The sequence below is a fragment of the Pituophis catenifer genome, unplaced genomic scaffold (assembly GCF_029215685.1).
Source record: "Pituophis catenifer annectens isolate HBS135680 unplaced genomic scaffold, rPitCat1.0.hap2 SCAF_4, whole genome shotgun sequence".
NCBI lineage: Eukaryota > Metazoa > Chordata > Lepidosauria > Squamata > Colubridae > Pituophis > Pituophis catenifer.
Window position 1 is genome coordinate 72046788 of NW_027256884.1, and position 25406 is coordinate 72072193.

Here is a 25406-nt window from a genome sequence, read left to right on the forward strand (position 1 = left end):
AGTTGTAAAAAGTATGTCAGTGCCTATTAAAAGCAAAATTTAGTTTAAGGTATTGGATATATTTTCAATTATCTGTGATTCTTGCAGCTTATTAGTATATATAATACAGAGAGCTACTCTATTTCAGGTTTTCCAAAACAATAAGACTTCCATTGTCATCCCAGTATTTCATTTCAAATAGATTTCAAAAGTGGTTTTATTCAGTAACCAGACTGCTATTAAAAAAGAGAAAACATTCTATACAGAAACCAATTTACCACACTTCTCTCAGGAAAGCTTATGTACTCGCATCATTTTAAGACATTAACTAGGGAAATAGATTTACAGTAAAAAAGAATATTACACTTGTAAATAATATGCATAGATATTCTGTATAAAAGTTATCATATAGACATATTTATTTCTATACGCTTCCAAGTATAATGATGTTTATTATTTCTTAGACACTTTAAAAACTCCAGCTACATATCTTGTATTATTATGCAATTTTTATAAGCATCTGAACATCTAGCTGATTATACCTTTCTTTGAAGATTATTGTTGCACTGTTTTTTAATGCATTAAATGACCATTTTTATTATTTGAATATTAATATGAAATCATCCTTGCAAAATAATCAAAGGACTAAATCCAATTTTATATTTTGAAATAACAATGATATTTAAATTACAGTGTTAGTTTCTATTTTTGTAGCTGGAAAATAAGCGTGATGCTTTCTTCCCACCTTTACACCAATTTTGTACAAATCCAAACAATCCTGTTACTGTAATACGTGGCCTTGCTGGAGCTCTTAAATTAGGTAAGTTTGATATATAAAAATTAAATTTGGGGCAGAGCAAAGGAGGCTGATTTTATTTTTATGAATATTTGCTAAAGAGACATACCCAAATGTTATCATATTTAAAACAGCATTTGCTTTGGTTGGGAATAATGCAATATTTTTTTGTAATCTCTCTTGGTAATGTCTGTAACTTTTTCTGCTATTGTATTAGGAAAGCTTTTTCTTTTATTAAACACATTTCCTATTTCTTAGATCTGGGACTCTTTTCTACCAAAACTTTGGTGGAAGCTAATAATGAACATTTGGTTGAAGTAAGGACACAATTATTGCAACCATCAGATGAAAACTGGGATCCTACTGGAACAAAAAAAACATGGCATTGTGAAAGCAGTAAATCTCAGTCTACAATTGCTAAATATGCACAATACCAAGCCTCCTCATTCCAGGAATCCTTAAGGGTAGGTACGCCATTTTTGTATTGACTGAAGGTTATTAATTTTTTTATGGTTGAAGATTTAGAAAAATATTAAAATACAGAAATGTATAATATTTAAGCAAAATGAAGAATACACACAAGTATGTAGTGGTAGTAACTATTTCAGATGAGGGAATGTGGATTAATGATTGCTGGTTAGCTACTATTTCATGTTCAGGCCTTGGGTTTTAATATGTGCAGCCCTAAATAGACCTGATAAATCATTGAGATCACCAGAGGAGTGATCTACTGCAGAGATCTCCAACCTTTCCAGCTTTACGGACCCTCTTGTGGGGGGGAGAATGGTTCCACGCAAGCTCGCAACTTGCACAAATGGACAGCGCAGGCTCGCCCATCACTTCTGTGGCCTGGTTCTAAACAGACCATGGACTGGTAGTGGACTGTGGCTGGGCCCGGGAGTTGGGACCCCTGATCTATGGTATTCGCTAAAATTGATTGCCATATTTACAGAAACTCCATGACTTACAACCATGCATTTAGCAACCATTCAAAGTTAGAATAGCACTGAAAAAAATGACTTATGACTGGTCCTTGGACATATGACTGTTGCAGCATCCCCATGGTCACATGATCAAAATTCAGGTGCTTGGCAACCGGCATGTATTTTCAACAGTTATAGCATTCCAGGATCATGTAATTGCCATTTGCGATCTTCCCAGCTGGCTTCTAACCAAGAAGGTCAATGGGAGAAGCCTGATTCACTTAACGACCACATGAGTCACTTAACAATTGCAATGATTTGCTTAACAATCATGGAGGAAAAGGTTGTAGAATCGGGTGCAATTTAACAACAATTATTATTGCTTAATAATGGAAATTCTGGTCTGAAATGATGGTTGTAAGTCAAAGACCACCTATACTCTTAGGCAAGGCTTCCTGTAATGATATCTGTAATCTAGAAAGCTTTCTTCCCTGAAATAAACCTACTGTTACAACTTTTGAAAATCTTTCTCTTCGCTTGGTTTTTCAGTATATTACATGTGAATGACTATTTTGTTTGTTTTTTTATTCCCTTCCCCAACTTTTTAATGAATATGTTTTTATATTGTTTTGACATATGCTTTTGTTTAGGAAATGGTATAAAAATATAATAAATAAAATAAAAGAATGTAAAAGAATGTATATTGTGGGCTATATAAAAGATGGTATTAAAAATAATGTCATGGATAGTTTGTAATTAGGTGTATAAACCCTCCATTTATGCTGGGCATGAGGATGGGGAGCTGGGGTTGTGATGGTCAAGCTAAGGAAAACTGGAACAATGCAGCCTCCTCAGATAAGCCTTCAGGAGGATCATGGAGACAGAGCTACCTAGCAATTCGGAGGAGATTGGGAGGTGGCTGGATTTGTAGGCCCAGAGCTGCTGTTTTTGCCTGGATTGGCTAAAGTGGTAGTGGAAGTCTCAGATGAGCTGGTTCTCGAGCACATTGCATATCAGCTTTTGGCAGTGACCTTGGCTCAGCTACTCAGCTCTTGATGATTTTTAGAGAAAATGGCAAACTGTGGTGTGTTACTTCCAAGCAGCAGCAGCGAAGACTGATCTATGATCAGACTTGTGGGCTGTTGGATTATGTTCGCAGCCAGATGAGGCTATGCCTGTATTTTCTAGTAATGCTGGTCTCTGGATTTGGCACAGAATGGCAGCAGGAGCAGGCAGGAGGCTTTTGAAGGACACTGGCCTGTGTTCTAACTGTTCAGACTAGCTAGTTAGAACCACAGCCATTTTGTTAGTTTCATCTTTTCTGCCAGTTGCATACAACTTGCCAGCCAGCTGAAGCAATTACATAACTGGAGTCCTGTTCCATCTAATGTTTGGATCTGTCTCTCCAGTGCCATTTGTAGAGTTTATGACTTTGACAATGTTAGGGTTAGAATTGGGATGTTCTCTGGGCTACTGTTACTGTTTTCCCCTGTGTAACAGAAGGGTTGCAAAGATGTATTCTGTGTTAACCTTGCCATGTGGGCTATGATTCTTCTATCCCAGATGACAGCAGGGCAATTTGTGTGGAGTAATTTTTTGCATGATGTATAACAGATGGAAAGAGAGATGTGATAGCCTAAACTAAGAGATGCTCAGGGGATGGCAGAAGGCTTCCCATTCCAATACTGGTCAACTCTTAAAGGTGGATTAGAATGTTGGGATCCTCTGACTTGGGGATGTAGCATTTTGGGCTGAGGGAGTCTGGGGTGATCAGGGGGGAAGATGCAGGCAAGGGTGGTAACAGGCAGAGAGATGGTAGGAAATGGAGGGTGGGCAAGTTTCATAGAAGCTGGCTTCAAGCTTTAGTGTTGGTATTGCCTTTACCATGCTCTGATCCAAAACCTGGTAATCACCCAGCTGCTACTACTTAATATAAGGTCAGCCTAATAAGACTTTCCTTATCCACAATTAAATTGTGGGTGAGAGAGCTGACTGTTTGCATTATTCAAACCTGTTGGCTGGGCCTGGTGAAGGAGGTTCCCCCCTGAGATTTGCCAAGTTGGGTTTCTTGTGGGAATCCATAAATTCAGGGTTGAGGCTGAGGTCTGAAAAACCTTAGTCACTTTCAGGGTGCCTCTCTATAAATTGCTAGGTATGAAACTTTATTTGTGAAGTTAGGCTATAGGGGACAGAAGAAACTGTTGGTTGTGTACCATCCTCTCGGCTGCACAGCATCCTCTCTACCAGAGCTGCTAAAGTATGTGACTAAGTTGGCAGTGGAGTTCTCTAGATTTGTGATTCTAGAGACTTGAATCTGCTGTACTTGGGTATAGACTCCAAGGTAGATCAAAAGTTCGTGGCAATCATGCACCTCAGCCAACCATCTTTTGCTCAATTTACAGAGAATTGTAGGCCTGTTTTTATCTTGGGGCTGTGGCAATATGATTTGCAGTTGGGGATGTTTCTATCAGTCCATGTGCAGGTCGCTCCCTGTTGGCTCTAAGATTCTCTGGTGGTGCATCTCCCTGAATAGACCCAAGATGGAAGACCTGGTGGCTGCCTGGGATAGGGCGGCCGCTGGTGCTTTAGATCGGGTTGTGCCTTTGCGGCCTCTGACCCGGCGCCGAATCTGCCCAGCTCCTTGGTTTTCCGAGGAGCTGAGGGGGATGAAACGCCGGAAAAGACGCCTAGAGAGTAGTTGGAGGGCCAGTCGCTCCGAATCTGATCGTACACTAGTGAGGTCTTATATCAAGACCTACTTAGTGGCGATAAAGGCGGCGAAGTGTAATTACTTTTCCGCTCTTATCGCGTCGGCAGAAAATCGCCCAGCTGCCTTGTTTAGGGTGACTCGCTCCCTTCTCCATCTGGGAGCGCGGGAAGACCCCTTGCAAGGTCGTGCTGAGGATTTTGCGCATTATCTGCACGATAAAGTCGCTCAAATTCGGGAAGGCTTGGACTCTGACTGGGTAGGTACAGGCGGGTTGTCCGAGGTCTGTCTTGAGACGGTTATCTGGGATGAGTTTGATCCTGTGACTCCCGAGGACGTGGACAGGATGCTGGGGAGGTTGAACGCAACCACATGTTTATTGGACCCGTGTCCCTCCTGGTTGGTGCTGGCTACCCGGGAGGTTACACGAGGCTGGCTCCAGAGGATTATAAATGCTTCCTTGAGTGAGGGGTTCTTGCCTCCCGCCTTGAAAGAGGCGGTGGTGAGGCCCCTCCTCAAGAAGCCCTCTCTGGACCCAGCTGTTTTAGCAAATTATCGTCCAGTTTCCAACCTTCGCTTCTTGGCGAAGGTTGTTGAGAGTGTGGTTGCGCGACAACTCCCGCAGTACCTGGATGAAACCGTCTATCTAGATCCGTTCCAGTCCGGCTTCAGGCCCGGGTACAGCACGGAAACGGCATTGGTCGCGTTGGTTGATGATCTCTGGAGGGCTCGGGACAGAGGTTGCTCCTCTGTTCTGGTCCTATTAGACCTCTCAGCGGCTTTTGATACCATCGACCATGGTATCATGCTGCGCCGGTTGGAGGGGTTAGGAGTGGGAGGCACTGTTTTACGGTGGTTCTCCTCCTATCTCTCCGACCGGTCGCAGTCTGTGTTGGCTGGAGGGCAGAGGTCGACCTCAAGGCACTTGGTTTGTGGGGTGCCACAAGGGTCGGTCCTCTCGCCTCTCCTGTTCAACATTTATGTGAAGCCGCTGGGCGAGATCATCCGTGGTTTTGGGGTGCAGTGCCATCTGTACGCTGATGACACCCAGCTGTACATCTCCACCCCGGACCACCCCAACGATGCCCTTGAAGTGATGTCCCGGTGCCTGGAGGCGGTGCGGGTCTGGATGGGGAGGAACAGGCTCCGACTCAATCCCTCCAAGACTGAGTGGCTGTGGCTGCCGGCGTCCCGATATAGTCAGCTGGTGCCATCGCTGACTATTGGGGGCGAGACATTGGCCCCCACAGAGAGGGCGCGTAACTTGGGTGTCCTCCTGGACGCACGGCTGTCTTTAGAAGAGCATTTGACGGCCGTGGCCAGAGGGGCTTTCTATCAGGTTCGCCTGATACGCCAGTTGCGCCCCTTTCTGGATCGGGACTCCCTATGCACGGTCACTCATGCCCTCGTTACTTCCCGCCTCGACTACTGTAACGCTCTCTACATGGGGCTCCCCTTGAGGAGCACTCGGAGGCTCCAACTGGTGCAGAATGCGGCCGCGCGGGTACTTATGGGGGCGACATGGCGCTCCCACGTGACACCTCTCCTGCGCGAGCTGCATTGGCTTCCAGTGGTCTTCCGGGTGCGCTTCAAGGTGTTGGTTCTCATCTTCAAAGCGCTCCATGGCTTAGGACCCAGTTATTTACGAGACCACCTTCTGCCTCCGATAACCTCCCACCGGCCAACACGCTCCCACAGAGAGGGTCTCCTCGGGGTGCCGTCTGTCAGGCAATGTCGGCTGGCGGCCCCCCCGGGGAAGAGCCTTCTCTGTGGGGGCACCCGCCCTCTGGAATGAGCTACCCCCAGGGATACGACTAATCCCGGACCTCCGGACCTTCCGCCGGGCCCTGAAGACTTTTTTATTTCAGCAAGCCGGGCTGGGTTAAAATTTTTAATTGGGTGAATTTTTATGGGTAAGGGGTTTTAAATTGGAGAAGCCTAAGATAATTTAATTTTGTTTTAATATATTTTAATATTTGTATTGTGTGTTTTTAATTCTGGCTGTTCACCGCCCCGAGTCCTTCGGGAGAGGGGGCGGTATAAAAATTTAAAAAATAATAAAAATAAAAATAAATAAGATCTATCTATTTATTTATTTTTAAAGATTTTTATTAGATTATAGAATAAAATACAAAAATATGAAAGCAAATAATAGGACATAGTGGGGAGAAAAGGGAGAAAGAAAAGTGAAGAAGAAAAGAAAAGAAAAAGCATTGATATCCTACTCTCTCGGTTGCAGTAGAATAAAGCATTAACATCAAACCTCAACTTTTTACTTTTCCAAAATAATATAAACTAGCCATTTCTATAATAACAAACTAATCTAATCAGTAAAACCCAAAATCAAAGTTTCATCTTTTTCCACCTCAAGCATAAAGTCCAGAAGCGGTCTCCATGTAGCAAAATAAAATATTTATGTTCTTTTCTTTAATCAAAACAATCAATTTAGCTGTTCTGACCTAGGCTTCCTGAGTCATTAAAACACATGAGTAGTCCCAAAAACCTCTTACTGCAACAGCTGTGAATTCTGTTCATTCACAGATGAGTCTCAATTAATTGTAAAAAATCCTTCGGGATAAGTCCTTTGGGCTAATCACCCACCTTTAGCTCCCTTGACATACTGCCAAAAATCTAATTGGCAGAGCCACATGGAGTCCAGAATCAAACAGAGCTTCAGGCTTTAAGCTGAACAGAATGAACAAACATTGCTTCCTGCAAAGGCCCACGTGCCTTTGCTCCTCTTTTAAGTCTTATGGGAGGGGCCAATCATCTCCAAGCCCTACTCCCGAGCCATCCCTTTTGTTTTAACTGTTCTTGCCTTCTGGCAGCTTTGCGCATGCGCGCCCTGGGAACAGGCTCCCCCTGTTCCTCTGCCTCTCTGATGTCTGACTCTGGAGGCTCCGGAGTCCGCACATAACTTCCAGATGGCCCTGGCCCCATCTCTGCCTCCAACGCAGAGCCCTCGTCTGAGCCTTCCCCAGACTCCAGGACTGGCCCATGTTCCTCCCCAACTCCTCACTGTCCGACTCTTAACTGAGTCAGCCTTAATCATCCTTACTTAGCCTGATATATTTTCCTGGTTGTTCAGGAATTGCTCGAAATCTTAATTGAAATGCCTTAATCTGAGATTCCAAAATTGTTATCTCGCCCAATTCAGCTTCACACAAATTATTTGTCTTCTCCAGTTTGTACTCCGTAAGGTCCACTCTATCCTTCACCTGTTCAATGTCTCCATTCCGACATTTTTTTCTCCCAGAGTTCCCTTGCTAGAGCATCAATCTCGGTTTCAAGCTTTATTCCCATCGATTGAATTAATTCATGCGTTATGGCTATGTATTCATCCATAAAAGGCCTTAGAAGTTCTATATCGCCTGATAATCTCTCAAGTCTCTCTGTGTTATTTCATGTGGTCATTGTGACAATATATAACTGAGATTTAAAATTTTGAACTTAATTATTTTATACAATTATTTTAATTTTAAAATTAATTTAAATATTTTAATTTTTTTTAATTAATAATTTTGAGTTATAGATTTTTAGAGTTATAGCTTTGTAACATAAAATCCACTTGGTTTAATGATGCTAGTGAGATATTTTAAAAAATTAGCAATACTATGGTTCCACAAAAAGGAAACAACAGGCTGCAAGCAGAGAAAGCCTCTTTCAGCATGAAAGGTAAATATACAGAAAAACTAGTGCTTAAGAAGCGATAGCACCCTTTATTGTCCATTATGAATGGCTGGTTCTTCCACAGTGAACTTGCATGGTTGCCCCACCCCAGCCAGGGACTCACCTTCTTCTTCTCCAAGAAGCAGTCTGAGAGTGTCTGGCTTACTCAGGGAAGCAAAAGGATTGATTTTCAAAGCCTCTCCTTTCCCGGAGAGGTTTCTTCTGGCTTAGAAAACTTTCTAAACCTGTAACTGTGAAGAAACGGTAAAGAGATCAACATCTCTGCTACATCAAGGGCGAGTAGTTCCGCCAGAAGTGAGAGGCAAGACCTATTTAAACGTGTGCCTTAAGCATTTGATGGACCTTATTTTACAGGGAGCATAGGATTGTGCTTTGGGCTTTGGTACACAGTTCAACAGTGTTGTTTCCCAGAGACCAAATTTAGCCTTGAACCAGATCATGCCTATACATCTTTTCTATGCTTGCATAATCTATGGATTATGGTGGGTTCTGTCGTTTTCATAGGTGGTTCAGATGATGAAATGACATAAGAGATACCCACTGAAGGAAAACAAATAGTGAATCCAAACATGGGTAAGAATCATTCTTAAGGATTACTTGTGATGATAAGGGCAACAAAATCTACTTAATTTTCTGCCCTTATTGCATCTCTAGAGAGCTGGCCAGTGACCCTGTTTACAGTGACCTGGTCCCTTCTTTGTTTTTGTTTTTTATTTATTTTTATTGATTTTACAACAACAACACAACACAACACAACATACAAAACACAAACATACAATATGTGTTTCGTTTTATATATCAGTTTTGTTCCTCTTACTTTCTACTATATATATTCCCCGTTTTTCCTATCCTTTATTATCATTATCTTTATCATCCCTTTTACACATTTGTCAGCTTCTTCTCTCCATTGTTTATTCACATTTACTTTCCCTAATCTCGAGCCAATCATATCACTTATTCCATACTTGATAATCCTTTTCTTTTATTTCTTTCGTTAATTTATCCATCTCCGCACCATCCAGGATTTTCTTAATTATTTCTTCCTCTGTTGGAATCTTTTCACTTTTCCAGGACTGTGCGTAGATTATCCTTGCCGCTGTAGTTATATGCAGAATCAAATATCTAATTTCTTTACTGTAAGTTCTGTTCAATATCCCCAGTAAAAACGTTTCTGGTTTCCAATTCACATTATAGTCAATTATCTCTTCTATCCAACTTCTAATTTTCTTTAGAAAATTATTGTTCGCATTGGGACATGTCCACCAGAGATGATAATATGTTCCGGGGACTTTTTTACATTTCCAACAATTTGGAGAATTGTTCAGAAACATTTTAGCAAGTCGTACTGGTGTGAAGTGCCATCTGTAGAACATTTTTAACTGATTTTCCTTGAATGCCGTTGAAAGAGTCAATTTAATGTTTATTTCCCATAATGTTTCCCATTTCTCCAATTCTATATTGTAGCCAAATTTTTTAGCCCATCTAATCATGGTATCTTTAACTACCTCTTCTTCCATTTTATACCTCAGTAGATATTGGTATATATTATAAATTAATTTTATCTCTGTTCCATGAATAATTTTATCTAATTCTTGCAGCTCCTTTCGTATTTCATATATCTTTTTATCTCTTACGAATTTAGATTGCACTTGTGCAAATGTCCACCAATCCATCATCCTACCGATTTCTTGTTCCAATTCTTGTTTTGTTTTCAAATCTCCCTGATCATTTACCAATTCCTTATATCTAATTATCTTATTTTTCTCCAATAAATGTGGGTATATCAATGCTTGGTGATAACCCCATTGGGATTCAAGTACAGTGTTTTTGTTTTGTTTTTTCCCAAATCTGTAGCAATGCATTCCTGATCAAATGTGTTTGAAAATATTTATGTGATTTATATTTCTCATCCCACAGGAATGCATGCCACCCTGCTTGCTGGTCATGGCCTTCTTTTGTTAGTACTCTTATTTTTCAGCTCCATCCAGTCTTTTAACCATACTAAACTTGCCACTTGGTGATAAATTTCCCATTCTGGTAATGCCAATCCTCCTCTATCCTTTGTGTCTTGCAAAAGTTTTAATTTAATCCTGGGCTTTTTCCCTTGCCATATAAATCTGGAAATTAATTTATTTAATTCTTGAAAAAATGTTTTCCCTAATTTTAATGGTATCACTTGGAACAGAAATAAAATTCTCGGCAATATATTCATTTTCATTGTTGCGGCCCTCCCTAGAAATGAGATTTGTAATTTTTCCCAATTTCCTAAGTCTTTTTTTATTTGGTGTATCAATTTATCATAGTTGTCCTCTTTAATTGAGAAACATTTCGTTGTAAGCCAAATTCCCAGATATTTTATTTTCTTAGTTACCTTCATTTTTATTTTGTCCTCCAATTCCTTTTCCTGACCTTTGTAAAAAAAAAAATTGTTATTAATTTTGACTTATCCTTATTAATTTTGAGTCCCACTACTTCACTAAATTCTTCTATCTTTTGTATCAATTTAGAACCCGTTTCTAATGGATCTTCCAAAATAAATATCATGTCATCAGCAAATGCTTGAGTCTTGTATTCTTCCTTCCTAATTTTTAAGCCCCTTATTTCCTGATCTTCCCTAATTTTCGTTAGAAGAGTTTCGAGTGATAAAATAAATAGAAGAGGAGAAAGGGGACATCCTTGCCTAACCCCTTTTATAATATAAATTTTTTCTATCAACCCCTCATTTATAACTACCCTAGCTGTTTGTTTGGAATATATTTTCCCCACCATTTTTTCAAATCTTTCACCCAATTCCATATACTTTAATTGTGTTGTAATGAAATTCCAATTCAAATTATCAAAGGCCTTTTGGGCATCAAGGAAAACCAGTACCGCTTACTTTTCCAAATGGCTTTCATAATATTCAAGGACATTCATTATTATCCTCATGTTATTTTTAATCCCCCCCCCCCGGTCAGGAAACCATTTTGGTCCGAAAGTATGTGGATTCCGGGGGTAAGGGGGACATTAGAGTCTGTTCTGTCGAGGGCTTTTCTATCAATGCGCTGAGTGGGAGGGGCAGATATGGCGGGAGCAGGGGGCCGTATCATGTGGTGGGGATGCGCACTCGCTATCTTCGAGCGGTGGCGCGCCCCGGTCCCCAAAGCCCTTCTCGCACCCCGGGCTATTCAGACTCTCTGGGCCCGAGCCTTCGGCTGTTGTTGTGTAATGCCAGGTCCGTGGTAAATAAAGCCCCCCTCATCTGCGATCTTATTCAGGAGGGGGGAGCGGACCTGGCAGGTATCATGGAGACCTGGTTGGGCCATGAGGGGGGAGTGCCCCTCGTAGATATGTGCCCATTAGGCTTCCGTGCATTCCATCAGCCAAGAGCTCAGGGCAGGGGCAGGGGGATGGCGATTATTATAAAGGAAGGTCTTGACCCTAGAGAGACCACTGTTCCACAGATAGCCAGATGTGAGTCCCTTTTTATGAAATGGGGCCATGGAGTACAGATGGGCTTGTTGGTCACATACCTGGCTCCCTGCCACGTGGCAACGGCCCTGCCCAAGCTGCTCAACGTCATAGCCAAGGTGGCGGTTGATACCCCCAGACTTTTAGTCATGGGGGATTTTAACCTGCCATCTATCAGTGAAACGTCTGAGGTGGCTTGAGAGTTCATGGCTTCCATGACGGCCATGGACCTTACTCAATTAATTCATGACCCTACTCACACGGGTGGACACACTCTGGATTTAGTTTTTGTCTCTGGTCAATGGTCGAGTGGCCTTGATACAGGGGATATAGTCATCGAACCCTTGTCATGGTCTGACCACTCACTCCTTCCACTGGACTTTCTAACCACTGCACCTCGCTGCAGGGAGGCGGGACCAACCAGGTGGTTCCGCCCCAGGCGCCTGATGGATCCTGATAGGTTCCAGATGGAGCTTGGGCCATTTCCTGAGACTCTGGCTCATGACTCGGCTGAAGACCTAGTGGCCGCCTGGGATAGTGCGGCCGCCGGGGCTTTGGACCGCGTCATGCCTTTGCGGCCTCTGACCCGGCACCAAACTCACCTAGCTCCTTGGTTCTCCGAGGAGCTGAGGGAGATGAAGCGCAGGAAAAGACACCTGGAGAGTAGTTGGAGGACCAGCCGCTCCGAATCTGACCGAACACTGGTGAGGTCTCATATTAAGACCTACCTAGTGGCGATAAAAGCGGCGAAATCTAGCTATTTTGCCGCTCTTATCGCGTCATCAGATAATCGCCCAGCCGCCCTGTTTAGGGTGACCCGCTCCCTCCTCCATCTGGAAGCGCGGGATGATCCCTTGCAGGTTCGAGCTGAGGACTTTATGCAGTATCTGCATGACAAGATCGCTCAGATTCGGGAAGGCCTGGCCTCTGACTGGGTAAGTCCAGACGGGATGACTGAGGCAGGTCTTGAGAATGTTATCTGGGAGGAGTTTGATCCTATGGCTCCCGAGGACGTGGATAGGATCCTGGGACGGCTGAACGCGACCACATGTTTATTGGACCCGTGTCCCTCCTGGTTGGTACTGGCTTCCTGGAAGGTTACACAAGGCTGGCTCCAGAGGATTGTTAACGCCTCTCTGAGTGAGGGTGTCCTGCTGGCCTCTTTGAAAGAAGTGGTGGTGAGGCCCTTCCTCAAGAAGCCCTCTCTGGATCCGGCTATTTTGGCTAACTATCTTCCAGTCTCCAACCTTCGCCTCATTGTGAAGGTTGTTGAGAGTGTGGTGGCACGGCAGCTTCCCCAGTACCTGGATGAAGCTGACTATCTGGACCCGCTCCAGTCCGGCTTCCGGCCTGGGCACAGCACGGAAACTGCATTGGTCGCGTTGGTGGATGATCTCTGGAGAGCTCGGGATAGGGGTTGCTCCTCTATCCTGGTCCTGTTAGATCTCTCAGCGGCTTTTGATACCATTGACCATGGTATCATGTTGCACCAGTTGAAGGGGCTGGGGGTGGGGGTCACCGTTCTGCGGTGGTTCTCCTCCTACCTCTCTGACCGGTCGCAATCTGTGTTTACAGGGGGGCAGCGGTCGACCCCAAGGCACCTTGCTTGTGGGGTGCCCCAAGGGTTGGTCCTCTCGTCCCTTCTGTTCAACATTTATGTGAAGCTGCTGGGTGAGATCATCCGTGGCTTTGGGGTGGAGTTCCATCAGTACACTGACGACACTCAGCTGTACATCTCCATCCCAGGCCACCCCAACGATGCCCTTGAAGTGATGTCCCAGTTCCTGGAGGCCGTGCGGGCCTGGATGGGGAGAAACAGGCTCCGACTCAACCCTTCCAAGACCGAGTGGCTGTGGCTTCCAGCGTCCCGATATAGCCAGCTGGTGCCATCGCTGGCTATTGGGGGCGAATCATTGGCCCCCACGGAGAGGGCTCGCAACTTAGGCGTCCTCCTGGATGCACGGCTGTCTTTAGAAGAGCATATGACGTCCGTGGCCAGGGGGGCTTTCTATCAGGTTCGCCTGATACACCAGTTGCGTCCCTTTCTGGATCGGGACTCCCTACGCACGGTCATTCAAGCACTCGTCACTTCCCGCCTGGACTACTGCAATGCTCTCTACATGGGGCTCCCCTTGGGGTGCACCCGGAGGCTGCAGTTGGTCCAGAATGCGGCCGCGCGGGGGATTATGGGAATGACGGGGCGCTCCCACGTGACACCTCTCCTGCGCGAGCTGCACTGGCTTCCTGTGGTCTTCCGGGTGCGCTTCAAAGTGTTGGTGATCACCTTTAAAGCGCTTCATGGCTTAGGGCCGGGGTATTTGCGAGACCGCCTTCTGCCGCCAATAGCCTCCCACCGGCCGGTTCGCTCGCACAGAGAGGGCCTTGTCAGGGTGCCGTCGGCCAGACAGTTCCGGCTGGCGACCCCCAGGGGGAGAGCCTTCTCTGTGGCGACACCAGCCCTCTGGAATGACCTACCCACTGAGATACACACGATATCAGACCTCCGGACTTTTCGTCGTGCCCTGAAAACACACTTATTCCATCTAGCCGGGCTGGCTTGATCCCATCCTCTCAGTTTTAATTGATTCGGTTTTAATCTGAGTTGTTTTAAATTATTTGGGCCAAAATTATTTAATTGTTTTTAAATTGTTTTTAAATTTTGTATACTATGTTTTATTTTGGCTGTGCACCGCCCTGAGTCCTGCGGGAGAAGGGCGGTATAAAAATAAAAATAAATAAATAAAATAAATAAATAAATAAATATAATTATTCAAAAAAAAAATTAATCTCCCCACTATTATTGTTGCAAATGTTTTATAATCTGTGTTCAGCAAAGAAATTGGCTTATAGTTTTGGATTTGTTGTATATCTGTGCCTTCTTTGGGTATGAGGGTAATGATCACCTCTGTCCAGGTTGCCGGAATTTTTGCTATTTCTATCACCTCATTACAAGTCTCCAACATTAGCCATTGTAGTACCTCTTGTGTATTTTTATATAACTCAATCGGAATCCCATCTAGGCCTGATAGTTTATTGTTCTTTTGTTTTTTCAGGACTGTTTCAAATTCATTTATTGTTATTGGTCTATTTAACATTTCTCTTTGTTCATCAGAAATTTTTCCCATTTTGGCCGCTTCTATGTATTGTTTAACTTTCCCATCTGCTATGTGTCCCTGCTTGTAAAGCTTTGTAAAGAAGTTTTGTATTATTTCCTTTTTTTCTTCTCTCCTATACTGTATTACACCATTTTCATCTTGTAACTGTTGTATTATTCTCCTTCCTTTTTCTTTTCTTAATTTATATGCTAGCCATCGGCCTGTTTTATTCACATTCTCAAAATAATTTTGTTTCACTATCCTCATTTTCTGTGCTATTTCTTTTTGTGTTGTCAAATTAATCTTACGTTTCATAATGTTCCATTTTTCCTTTATCTTTTTATTTTGTGGATCCTTTTGTACATCATATTCAATTTTTAAAAATTCTTCCCGCAAGCTTTCTAGTTGCACTCTCTTTTCTTTATTTTTCTTAGAATTATATGCAATGGTCAATCCCCTTATATAGGCTTTTGTGGTATTCCACAAGTTTTGTATCGTATCTTTTTTTTTATTTATTTGAAAAAATGTTTTCAACTCCCTCTCTAACATCTGTCTATATTTTTTATCTTTACACAAATTCTGATTCGTTGTCCATCGTTTATTTTCCATTTTAATATAATTGGATTGTGATCGGCCCAATCATTTACACCTATTTCAATTTCTTCTATTTCATTTTGAATTTCTGCTGTTGTCCAGGCCATATCGATCCTGGACCACGAGTGATGTGGGTATGAATAAAATGTATATTGTTTATGTGTTCTATGTGTCTCTCTCCATAAGTCTCGCAGATTGAACTCGGATGCTGTATCAAAAAAGGCTCTTGGTAACAAACTTTTTTTCTTTTTCTTTTTTTTACTACTTTTATAGTCTCTCTCGACTTATACCACCAAATTAAAGTCCCCACTCATACAAATCCTTTCCTAGTCCATGTCCACTAATTTCTTGTGTACATTTGTAAAGAATTCTTGTTGATTTTTATTTGGTGCATAAATTATTGTAAGTAGCATTTGTTTCTGTTCTATCTCCAATTCCACCATCAAGATTCTACCTTCGTCGTCTGCATATCTTAGATTTTATTTTATTTTTTCCTTTACATATATGGCAATACCTCCTTTCTTTTTATCTGCTAAAGTTGTATAATGTTCCTAATTTTCTATTTTCTAATAATTTTCTGTATTCTTTTTGTATATGAACCTCTTGGAGGCATATCACTTCAGCTTCCAATTTCCTTAATGTATTTAATATTAGCGTCCTTTTCTATGGGATATTTAATCCATTAATATTCACTGAGAAAAGCTTACTTGCTTCTCCCAAATTCTACTTGATCTGTCTTTTTGTGTTTCTAGTCTCTCTTACTGCCCTTCCTTTTGCGCCTTCTCTTTCTATCCAGTCTTTTTCTTGTTTCTTTTATAAGTCTTTCTCTATTTCTAGTTCTTCCGATTTCTCTTCCTCCTGGCTTCTAGTCTCTAATACTTCTCTACTCCCTTGATCATCCCCCTGCACAAAGTGGTATTCATAAAATTCTTTTGCCTTCTCCAGTGAATTAATCCTATACTTTTTTTCTTGCCATGTCACAAGTAGGCCCTCAGGTATCAACCATCGATACAGTACTTTATATTTAATTACACCAACAAATTCTTCCACAAGTCAAAGATCGATAGTAATATGTTAGGAAAAGAAAAGGCAATGAGTGTTCAAAGTATGCAGATAGCATTACAATTAATACAGGAAACAACTATGAAGACCTAGGAGACAATGGCAGATAACCACGAGGAGACGAGAGTTGGTCCCAAAGTTGGTCCCAAATACAACAAACAATGGTAGAAAATGAACAGAGAATCCAAAAAGTGGAAATAAAAACTGATCAGATTGACAAGCAAATGGAAATGTGGGAAAAGAAATCGATGCAAATAAATAGAGAATTGGCCGAATCGATCATATTTCTGGAAATGGAGAAAGCTTCTTATTTCTTTAGATTTCAAAATATTGTTGAAGAGAAAGAAGATTTAGGAGAGACAATGGCAGAAATTGTGGCGGAGATATTAGGAAAAGATGTCTCCTCTTCTTGTCTTACTTCCAGCATATTCAATGGCTCCAAAATATTCAATAAACACTGTCCCCTTCTTTGTGTCAATAATTTCTTGTTTGTAGTTATCTTTTCCTTCCTCAAAGTTAAGTTCCCTTAGTTAACACTTCGTTCTCCACTGTCCAATTGTCCCTTCAGCTTTTTATAATCCTTCACGTCAGTTTCTCAAAATCCTTCAATCGCCATTTTTCATTCAGTCAATACATCCCCAATGGTATCTTCCGTTTCCTCTCCCATTCACAATCTCTTTAATCTGTTTCTAATCTTTTCTTTTTTATCAGCTCCTCTATTTGGACTCTCCCCTTCTTCGCAGTTTTCTTAATCCAGTCTGTTTCTCAATTCTCTGCTTTGTCCTCTTTTAGTCGCCACCTTCTCGACACTTTGTGTTTTTCCTCTTATTCGCCTTACTAATTTCGCGCCGTCTCTCGCCAAAACTTCCTAACTTCCTTCTGGGATTCCTCACGTTTCCAGAACGAAGCTGTCACTTTAAATTTTCACTTCCCACTCTCACAGCCGCCAGCACTCCAAGCTGATCTTGAAGACCAGCTCCTTCTTCACTAAGTTTTAAGAGTGCCGCTCCAATCAACTCGGGGGTTTGCCTTCCACTCAAGTCTCTTGAGCTTCCTCTTTAATTTTCCATTCTCTACGCGATTGGTAATGCCCTAGAAGAGCTTTTAATGAAGATATTTTGAGCTTTAGGAACGGAGCCCCGTTCCCTCGCCTGCTCCATGCTGTCGTCACTGCTGGAAGCCCTACCTGGTCCCTTCTTTGTAAGGGGGACTCCCAGGAATTCTTGTAGAGCTGAAGTTTATTCTAGGCACTTGTCAGATAAAGTTGCTCATATTTGCTCAAAATTGGAATTCAGCTCTGTAATACTAAGAAGTTGTCTGAGCTATGGTCTTGCATGGAAAAACTTGAATCTATTTGCTCTAATGAAGTGGAGCTGTGAGTTTGGTCACCTGTGTTTTAAATCCCCATTATTTCTGGTCGATTAAGGTCTGTTTGGAAGATAGCAGGTGGTTCAGCCTATGGGGTGGTGATAAATGGTTCTCTATGAGAGAGAACGTTTTATCTGCCTTGAAGGAGGCAATTGTCCACCCCCTACTTAAGAGATCATCCCTGGACTTTGAACATGATATTGTTCTGGGCCAGCTCAGGATTAGGAGTGGGAGGAACTGTATGGCCTAGGGAAACTAAGAACAGGACAAATTTCTCAAAATATTTTTTTATTGCTGTTTGTATATAGATAGGAATCTTGCCAGATTAGAGTACACTCAGCATATCTATCAGACAAATGCTGTGAAGCATTACAGAAAAACTTTTCTTCCTGCATACCAACAACTCAATGCTGAATTGTCGCTTCATTCCTTCCCCCTGCAAATTGATACAAGATTCCATCGCAGACACCATGTTTCTTCTCCTTGACTCTGGATCCACTCATTGTTGATCAGAAGGGAGAGATTGAGTCTGAAGCCTTTGCATTCTCCCCAATTCTATTTAACATCTACATGAAGCTGTTGGGCAAAATCATCCACTGGCATGGAGTACAGTATCATCAGTATGCCAATGATAATAAGTTGTACATCTCCATCCTGGGCTGACCATGTGATGCTTCCCAATTCCTGAAGGCAATCAGGGTTTGGATGAGGGAAAATTGGCTAGGGCTCAACCCCGGAAAGATTGAGTGATGTGTGTTTGTGCGTGCGTGCGTGTATTTGTGTGTATAATTATATAGAATTGTAATGTATCTATAGTCTTTATAACATCACTATTGATGTTTTAAAGAACAAACATCAACAGTAAGGTTATAAAGGGAGATAATTATCTTAAACAATAATTACATTATTAGACTTTTAGTCATGGGGGATTTTAACCTGACATCTATCGGTGAAACGTCTGAGGTGGCTCGAGAGTTCATGGCTTCCATGATGGCCATGGACCTTACTCAGTTAATTCATCACCCTACTCACATAGGTGGACACACTCTGGAGTTAGTTTTTGTCTCTGGTCAGTGGTCGAGTGGCCTTGATACAGGGGATATAGTCATCGAACCCTTGTCATGGTCTGACCACTCACTTCTTCGACTGGACTTTCTAACCGCTGCACCTCGCTGCAGGGAGGCGGGACCGACCAGGTGGTTCCGCCCCAGGCGCCTGATGGATCCTGATAGGTTCCAGATGGAGCTTGGGCCATTTCCTGAGACTCTGGCTCATGACTCGGCTGAAGACCTGATGGCCGCCTGGGATAGTGCGGCCACCGGGGCTTTGGACCGCGTCGTGCCTTTGCGGCCTCTGACCCGGCACCAAACTCACCTAGCTCCTTGGTTCTCCGAGGAGCTGAGGGAGATGAAGCTCCGGAAAAGATACCTGGAGAGTAGTTGGAGGACCAGCCGCTCCGAATCCGACCGAACACTGGTGAGGTCTCATATTAAGACCTACCTAGTGGCAATAAAAGCGATGAAATCTAGCTATTTTGCCGCTCTTATCGCGTCATCAGAGAATCACCCAGCCACCCTGTTTAGGGTGACCCACTCCCTCCTCCATCTGGAAGCGCGGGATGATCCCTTGCAGGTTCGAGCTGAGGATTTTGTGCAGTATCTGTATGACAAGATCGCTCAGATTTGGGATGGCCTGGCCTCTGACTGGGTAAGTCCAGACGGGATGACTGAGGCAGGTCTTGAGAGTGTTATCTGGGAGGAGTTTGATCCTATGGCTCCCGAGGATGTGGACAGGATCCTGGGACGGCTGAACGCGACCACATGTTTATTGGACCCGTGTCCCTCCTGGTTGGTACTGGCTTCTCGGGAGGTTACATGAGGCTGGCTCCAGAGGATTGTTAACGTTTCCTTGAGTGAGGGTGTCCTGCTGGCCTCTTTGAAAGAAGTGGTGGTGAGGCCCCTCCTCAAGAAGCCCTCTCTGGATCCGGCTATTTTGGCTAACTATCTTCCAGTCTCCAACCTTTGCTTCGTTGTGAAGGTTGTTGAGAGTGTGGTGGCGCGGCAGCTTCCCCGGTACCTGGATGAAGCTGTCTATCTAGACCCGCTCCAGTCCGGCTTCCAGCCTGGGCACAGCACAGAAACTGCATTGGTCGCGTTGGTGGATGATCTCTGGAGGGCTCGGGATAGGGGTTGTTCCTCTATCCTGGTCCTGTTAGATCTATCATCAGCTTTTGATACCATCGACCATGGTATCATGTTGCACCGGTTGAAGGGGTTGGGGGTGGGGGGCACCGTTTTGCGGTGGTTCTCCTCCTACCTCTCTGACCGGTCGCAATCCGTGTTGATGGGGGCAGCGGTCGACCCCGAGGCGCCTTGTTTGTGGGGTGCCACAAGGGTCGATCCTCTCGCCCCTTCTGTTCAACATTTATGTAAATCCACTGGATGAGATCATCCGTGGCTTTGGGGTGGAGTTCCATCAGTATGCTGACGACACCCAGCTGTACATCTCCACCCCAGGCCACCCCAACGATGCCCTTGAAGTGATGTCCCAGTGCCCGGAGGCCGTGCGGGCCTGGATGGGGAGAAACAGGCTCCGACTCAACCCTTCCAAGACCGAGTGGCTGTGGCTTCCGGCGTCCCGATATAGCCAGCTGGTGCCATCGCTGGCTATTGGGGGCGAATCATTGGCCCCCACGGAGAGGGCTCGCAACTTAGGCGTCCTCCTTGACGCACGGCTGTCTTTAGAAGAGCATATGACGGCCGTGGCCAGGGGGGATTTTTATCAGGTTCGCCTGATACGTCAGTTGCGTCCCTTTCTGGATCTGGACTCCCTACGCATGGTCACTCAAGCACTCGTCACTTCCCGCCTGGACTACTGCAATGCTCTCTACATGGGGCTCCCCTTGGGGTGCACCCGGAGGCTGCAGTTGGTCCAGAATGCGGCCGCGCGGGGGATTATGGGAGTGACGGGGCGCTCACATATAACACCTCTCCTGCGCGAGCTGCACTGGCTTCCTGTGGTCTTCCGGGTGCGCTTCAAGGTGTTGGTGACCACCTTTAAAGCGCTCCATGGCTTAGGGCCGGGGTATTTGCGAGACCGCCTTCTGCCGCCAATAGCCTCCCACCGGCCGGTTCGCTTGCACAGGGAGGGCCTCCTCAGGGTGCTGTCGGCCAGACAATGCCGGCTGGCGACCCCCAGGGGGAGAGCCTTCTCTGTGGCAGCACCTGCCCTCTGGAATGACCTGCCCCCTGAGATACGCACGATATCAGACCTCCGGACTTTTCGTCGGGCCCTGAAAACACACTTATTCCATCTAGCTGGGCTGGCTTGATCCCATCCTCTCAGTTTTTAATTTTAATTTGGTTTTAATTGGGTTGTTTTAAACTTGGGCCAAAATTATTTAATTGTTTTTAAAATGTTTTTAAATTTTATATGCTATGTTTTTATCTTGGCTGTACACCGCCCTGAGTCCCGCAGGAGAAGGGCGGTATAGAAATAAAATTAAATAAATAAATAAATACATACATTGAAAACTAATCCTTCATGAATAGAGTTAATGGCTGGAAGATAAGATATTGATTATAACAGTAGAAGTGAATTGAATATGTTTATCTTAGAAATATTTATAGGTACTTTACATTGTACATATACTGTATATTTGTGTAGACTAAAAAAATTGTATTAAATTATATGACATTTGCAGGAGGAAAATGAAAAAAAGAGTCATCATAAGGACCATTCAGATAGTGAGTCAACATCTTCGGATAAGTGAGTATATAGTGTTTTACTCTGTTTAATTTCCTTATCCTGTCATACTAATTTCCTTTGTATATTCTGTTTCTTCTGTATGTGATTATGTTGCTACAACTTACTACAAGTGCACTCAAGTATATAAAATAGTTTTCATATTGCTGGAGTCATTTAGAAAGAAAAAAAATATCAATGAAACTGTTTGGGCAGGCAGTGCCTCATAAAGGTTTTAAATCTGATTAAAGACAGGAAAAATAATTTTTTAGTTTTAAAAATAATATCTGCAATTTCACAGTTAAATAAGACCCTCATGGGCCACTTCTAAGGCTGACCGCATTCTGGCCTGAATGGCCACCACAAAGTTGTAAATTAGCACTGCGCCCACCACCAGCACCTCCATGGTCCACTTCCCGCACAGCCTTGTAGCCAGCTAGCACTTCCCTTTCACCGGGACTGCCCACGGTCCTGCCCCAATGTGGAAAAGCCACGGCCACGGGCAGCACTGCCAACCTCTCCCCTCCCCTGCTCCCTTCCTAGGCGTGGAGGAGAGGGAGGGAGGGAGGGAGGGAGGGAAGGAAGGAAGGAAGGAAGGAAGGAAGGAAGGAAGGAAAGGAAGGAAGGAAGGAAGGAAGGAAGGAAGGAAGGAGAAGCAGGGGAGGGAGGGGGAGATTGGAATGAGATGGAGGAGGGTCTGAGGGAAGTCCTGCCTTAGCACTTGGCCACCAGCAGTCCTGCTGCCCTTTTGCCATCCCCTTGCCCCTCCTCCTAGCCTCTCCTGGTGGTCTCCCATCCTATCACTGAGGTTGCTTTGGTTACAACACTGAGTCTCCTCCCATGGGACTCCCTCTGAACCACGCATCTTGCATTCCCGCACCCACCATGAGCAACCTGGCCAAGGAGAGCAAGCATAGCAGCAACAGCCTTGAAAAGGAGGTAAGCATAGTTGGGCGCCCCTCAGGAGGGCTGGGCTGGACTGCAGGGTCCTGGTGCCCCAGGAGCTCAAGAGCTGGGCTGGGCGCTTGCCCTCTGCTGCCCAGGGCTCTGGGCAGCCCATATCACCATCCAGGGGTCCTCTGCGTAGGGCCTGAGAGGGACAGTGAGGCTCCTCTGATGGACTAGGCTTTGGCGCTTGCCCTGGTGTCACCTTCCTCCGCTGGAAACCTCCAGATCCCTCTTTCCAGCCTTGCCTGATCCCCCACAGGAGGCGGAGGACAATGCTGCTGTGTGTGGAAGCTTGGAGGAGAAAGTTTGCAGGAAGCAGTTTCCTCCAAGTCCAACTTCTGCCTTGACAGAAGTTCAGAAGAAGAGTGGATGGCGGGGAGCTGCGTGAGAGAAGGCTGCCCCAACAGCATCCTTATCACACATTTTTGGAAATGGGAATTCCCTTTTGAGAAGGGCCAGCCTCTCTTGTGCAGGACCAGGGAGCACTGCTACCCTGCCTCCTCCTTTTCTCCAGGCATGATTCGCAGTTTGTAAGCTCAGATGTGAATAAAAATCTCCAAACTTGGAATGGGGTGAGCAAGAGGTGGCAGGGGAGCAGTTAGGTTGCACAAGAGAGGCTGGCCGTTCTCGAAAGGGAATCCCTGTTTCTAATAGTGGTAATGCTAGCCTATTGGGGCACCCTTCTCTCAGGCAGCTCCCCCGCCACACCCTCCTGTTCTCCAGAGATCTGTCAAAGCAGAAGTTAGACTCGGAGGAAACTGCTTTCTGCAAACTTTCTCCTCTGCGCTTCCACACGCAGCAGCGTCGTCCTCCACCTCCTGCTTTGCTGGAAGGAGGCACCAGACAGGGAAATGCCAACGATGTCTAGGATTGGGAGAAGAACATATCCTTTGAAATGCTGTGCGCACGCACACGCACACACACAAAAACACACCATTCCAAGCTTGAAAACTTTTATACCCACATCTGAGCTTACAAACTGCCAATCATGCCTGGACTTGGGGAGAAGGCCCTCTCCTTCCTCTGGATAAAAGTCCCAAAACTTGGAATGTGGTCTGTGTGTGCATGTGCTTGGCTGCCAGCAGTTTGGGGAGGCGCAGTGCTTGTGAGTCACTGAGTTGTCCCCATGTCTAGTTAGCTGGTGCGATTTGTTCTGTTCTGACCGGCTGTCCCGAATTAACCATGCCCAGTAAGTGGCGTTGAGCTGGCCACGTCCACCTAGTCACGGTGACCCGGGTACTGGTCCTTTGAGGACAACCATAATGCTGATGCAGCCCTCAATAAAATTGAATTTGACACCCCTGTGTTAGACCAAACTGCACCACTAGACCAAATACATATAATTTTTAAGCTTGCAGTTAATTGGTGCATGAATAAATGCTTCATAACAATGTAACTACTGATCTGGTAGAGGCTTTATTTCATCTAACAGAACTAAAATCTATTAATTATCAATAGCTTAGTAAACATTTAAGCCAGTTTAAATTTATATGTTTGGGGGGTGGGGGGGAAGGTTTGCTAAAAATACATAATCTCTGTCTTAATGCATTGTTTCATTGCATTCTTTGTCTGATTCAATACCCAAAATAAATTATTAAAACCTGTCTTTTCAAATGTATGTATACTATAAGGTAGTACTCAAAGATTTTAAAATAATTTATTTAAAATATTTTAAAATAAAAAACGAAATATATTTATTGATGTCTTATTTTGTCTTTTAATTTACAGTTCTGGGAAGAGGAAAAGGGGACCTTTTAAAACTATCAAGTTTGGGACCAATGTTGATTTATCAGATGACAAGAAGTAAGTAAAGCCACATATACAATATTAAACACCTTCCTTTTATTACCATTTTTTTCTTAGATTATGTTCCCAAGTATATTTGGCTTCATTATTTTAAGCATTTTGATTACAGTGATGGTTATTAGCATCTTTTTAAAATACAAAAATCTACTTAATTAAACAGCCTGTTTTGTACATCATTTGTTTCTAATATTGTGTTGCAAATTCTGCTACAGTTACAATACTCAGTGTAAGACAGTTTAGTTCAGACATGCCAAACACAAGGCCCACAGGCTAGATCTGGCCAGCGATGTAGTTAGATCTGGTCCGCGGGGCCACCCTAGAGACAGCAAAGGACCAGGACCCGGCGCAGGCCAGCTGGGCACTGATCTACCACTTGGTGACGGCCATCCAGGCTAGAATGCAGTCAGCCTTAGATCTGCAGGGCTGCCCTAGAGCCAGTGAGGGGCCACCCTGCCCCCTGGGTGCACACACAGGAGGCGGTGAGCACGTGGGGTCTGGTGTCCCTGATGACCGTCTTACCCCACAGGATGACTGCCTTCTGAGTGCTTCCCTTTCACCCTGGATATTGGCTCCCGCACGCTCACCTCCTCCTGTACTCGCTCCAGGGTGGCCATGCGGGTCAGATCTAAGGCTGACTGCATTCCGGATGGCTGCTACCAAGTTATAGATCAGTGCCATGCCCACACCAGCACCTCCATGGCCCACTCGCTGGCCTGACCACTCAGCCCATGAGGCTTCCCTTTCACTGGGATCGCCCCCACCCCTGTGTGGGAAAGCCACAACCGCTGGTGGCACAGCCACTGGAAGCCTTGCCAATCTCTTCCCCTCCCTTTGTCCCTTCCTGAGTGGGAAGGAAGGAAGGAAGGAGATGGAAATGAGAAGGAGGAAGGCAGGAAAAAAAGGGGAGGAAGGAAGATGGGATTGAGAAGACGAGAGGGAGGGAGGGAAGGAAGGAAGGAAGGAAGGAAGGAAGGAAGGAAGACAGGAATGAGAAAGAAGGAAGGAGGGAGATGGGAATGAGAAGGAGGAAGGCAGGGAAACAGGAAGGAAGGAAGGAAGTAAAGAGGGAGATTGGAATGAGAGAGAGGGTGGGTCTGAGGGAAGTTCTGCCTTAGCACTTGGCCACCAGCAACCCTGCTGCCCTTTTGCCATCCTCTTGTTCTTCCTCCTGGCCTCTCCTGGTGGTTTCCCATCCTATCACTGAGGTTGCTTTGGTTACAACACTGAGTCTCCTCGCAGGGAGA

At 44.5% G+C, this 25406-nt stretch overlaps 1 protein-coding gene across 6 annotated transcripts in view; it reads left to right on the forward strand.

The window, feature by feature from the left end:
* Positions 1 to 25406, forward strand: part of KDM6A (lysine demethylase 6A) — a 288042-nt gene that overhangs the window by 223737 nt on the left and 38899 nt on the right. For all 6 annotated transcript variants that reach the window (XM_070944238.1, XM_070944240.1, XM_070944242.1 and 3 more), the window contains 4 exons: positions 694 to 799; positions 1034 to 1239; positions 21368 to 21432; positions 24085 to 24159. In XM_070944238.1, the coding sequence (XP_070800339.1) occupies positions 694 to 799; positions 1034 to 1239; positions 21368 to 21432; positions 24085 to 24159 (452 nt within the window). The remainder of the gene's footprint in view (positions 1 to 693; positions 800 to 1033; positions 1240 to 21367; positions 21433 to 24084; positions 24160 to 25406) is intronic.